The 2,272-nt window shown below is 32.0% G+C and overlaps 1 protein-coding gene across 3 annotated transcripts in view; it reads left to right on the forward strand.

Moving 5' to 3' along the window:
* Window positions 1-2,272, forward strand: part of LOC108976963 (scavenger receptor class B member 1) — a 65,838-nt gene that overhangs the window by 6,375 nt on the left and 57,191 nt on the right. Inside the window, exon 2 of one of the 3 annotated variants that reach the window (XM_018946423.1) lies at window positions 107-392. The exons of 1 other annotated variant lie outside the window; for it this stretch is intronic. In XM_018946423.1, the coding sequence (XP_018801968.1) occupies window positions 374-392 (19 nt within the window). In that variant the 5' untranslated portion in view covers window positions 107-373. Of the gene's footprint in view, window positions 1-44; window positions 393-2,272 lie in introns of those variants that run through there. One more of the 3 variants, XM_018946422.1, reaches the window with a different exon arrangement.

Here is a 2,272-nt window from a genome sequence, read left to right on the forward strand (position 1 = left end):
AATAAGTAAAAATAAAAAGTGCGGTGCATAAAAATAAATTCAATAAAATTTTTGAAACAAAAAAAAAAAAAATAAAATTTTATAAAAAACTTATGTGTACAAATAGTAAAAAATTAAATGAAAGCACAAACACTTCTTCCACATTTGGACATTTTGGACATCTTAGCAGCAAACTGAACTTGAAACACAAAGTAAGAAACAATTTAACACATAAAAGTTTAACAAATGCCACCACAAAGGATATTTTAACTGCATATATTTCACAAATCTTACAAATAAATAAAAAGATCAAAGTTTTACTTCAATAATTTATGCTGCTTGAGAGATAAATAACTTCATTGCTTGGTAAAAAGTGAAAATTTGAAGCTGCACAATGTTTATAACTCTCTCACGTAAGTAAATATGTATTGAAATTAAAAAATTTGTTTTCAGTAAAGTAAAAATTATTCAGTTTTTTAGTTTTATTTTTTTTTTATTAAAAAACAGCTCTTACAATCTGTTGCTACCGAATATAATAGTATTGTTCATGAGTAAAAACGGCTACGGCACTTGCTCTGTAGAACAGAATACCAGACCTTTAAACCCTCGCTCAGAGTTCAGCCTTATTTTTCGGTTTAAGGGGGTATTCTGGTCTAGAAATTGGTTCTACTCAACCGATTCACTTGAAATTGTACACAGAGCTTTCTTATACATTATAGTATCGCACTCCGAAGAGCTTTCGAAAGATTTTTTTTTATTTTTAACGTTTCGTAGTGCGATAACTACTCTTTTACTCTTCACGGATTTCGCATAAATTTTAATTTTAGGTCACGGAAAGGATTTATATCCTACACACCAGGACAAGCCATTGTTTCATCTGTATCTACTTCGCCAACCTGCAGTTTTTTTTTTAAATTAATTTTTTTTCTTATATTATTTATGTTTTGCATTTTTAGAATATCAATAAAAACCATGTAAAGAAATTGATAGTCAAAATAATTTTTGATTTTTTTAGCGCGTCAAAAAAAAAAATACTTAAAATCGGGCTTCTAAACCAGAATACCCCCTTAAATTTTTTTCATAAGCTTTCGATTGGATACCGATCTGGTGATTGTGCTGGCCAGGCCATAACATCTATACCATAATCTGAAAACTATTTTTCTGCAAAACCCGAAGTATATATTTCAGTGGACAGTTCCCCGCCCTCTGATAGGTTTAATGTACACATCTCCTAAGCCACTACATTACAGCTACAATAGCCGTGAAATTGAAGGAAATCGATTGATAATTACCTCCACTCCCCATATAACGGTACTGTTGAAAACTACTTAAAGCGCGATAAATCAATAACTACATAGGGCACCGACAATCAATTTTATCCCCGGTGATGAGTGTGAGACTGCTTTAAAGGAACTGGTTGAAATATTGGACAATGGGCGTGGCGCCGCCCTCTTTTAGGTAAAAGCACAAATTTGAGGACCTGCTCAACCGATCTCAACCAAATTTGGTACTTAATATTCCTCTAGTATTCTTATTTCATAGTGCCAAATCAGAAATCATTCTTTATCCATCTTATGACCAAAGATTGTCCAATTCCAACAAAAACTTTTCAAGCCCCTAGGTACCGAATATTTGTCAATATGTGAAATATATAATTGAAAATCAGAGTATGAAAATTGATTTGAATCCGACCATTACTTCCCTGAGCCTCCATATACCTGTATAAACATACATATTTGTATATCGGCTCTAAGAAAATGAGAAAACGTGTTTAACTTCGGTGAAAACTTGGCAACAAATGTTAAATCTCCTTCCATAGCTCAAAGGTTTTTTTGAGGGTTACGATGATACAAGTTATGGAAGTTGAACTGTATGTATAATTGCTTGGATTCCTATCCGTCAAACGCTTGCAGCTTAAGGGGTTAGGGGTAGTCAGAATTTTTTTTTTGCATTTTCGTTAATTGTAATATCATAAAAATATTCTCTGAAAATTTCATGTTTCAAGAGAGCTCGGGCACTTCAAAGCGGTAGTGTGAAACTTTAAACACGTTTTTCTCAAAAAAAAACCGCTCAGTAGATTGTAATGAAATTTATGCAGCTTCTAGAATACATAATAAACTGGGGCCTGATTGGGCCTTTTTTTCAAAAATTTCGATATTTTAAGACCAATTAACTGTTTTTTTTTCGCAAAAATTAGGAAAAAAAATTCCTGAGGCCGCCATTTTGTCAATTTGAAAAAAAAACCATCGATCAGGTCCAGGATTATCTATTTATAAAACAATTTTTTTTTTTT

This window comes from Bactrocera latifrons, unplaced genomic scaffold, assembly GCF_001853355.1.
Source record: "Bactrocera latifrons isolate USDA-ARS-PBARC rearing strain unplaced genomic scaffold, ASM185335v1 scaffold_82, whole genome shotgun sequence".
NCBI lineage: Eukaryota > Metazoa > Arthropoda > Insecta > Diptera > Tephritidae > Bactrocera > Bactrocera latifrons.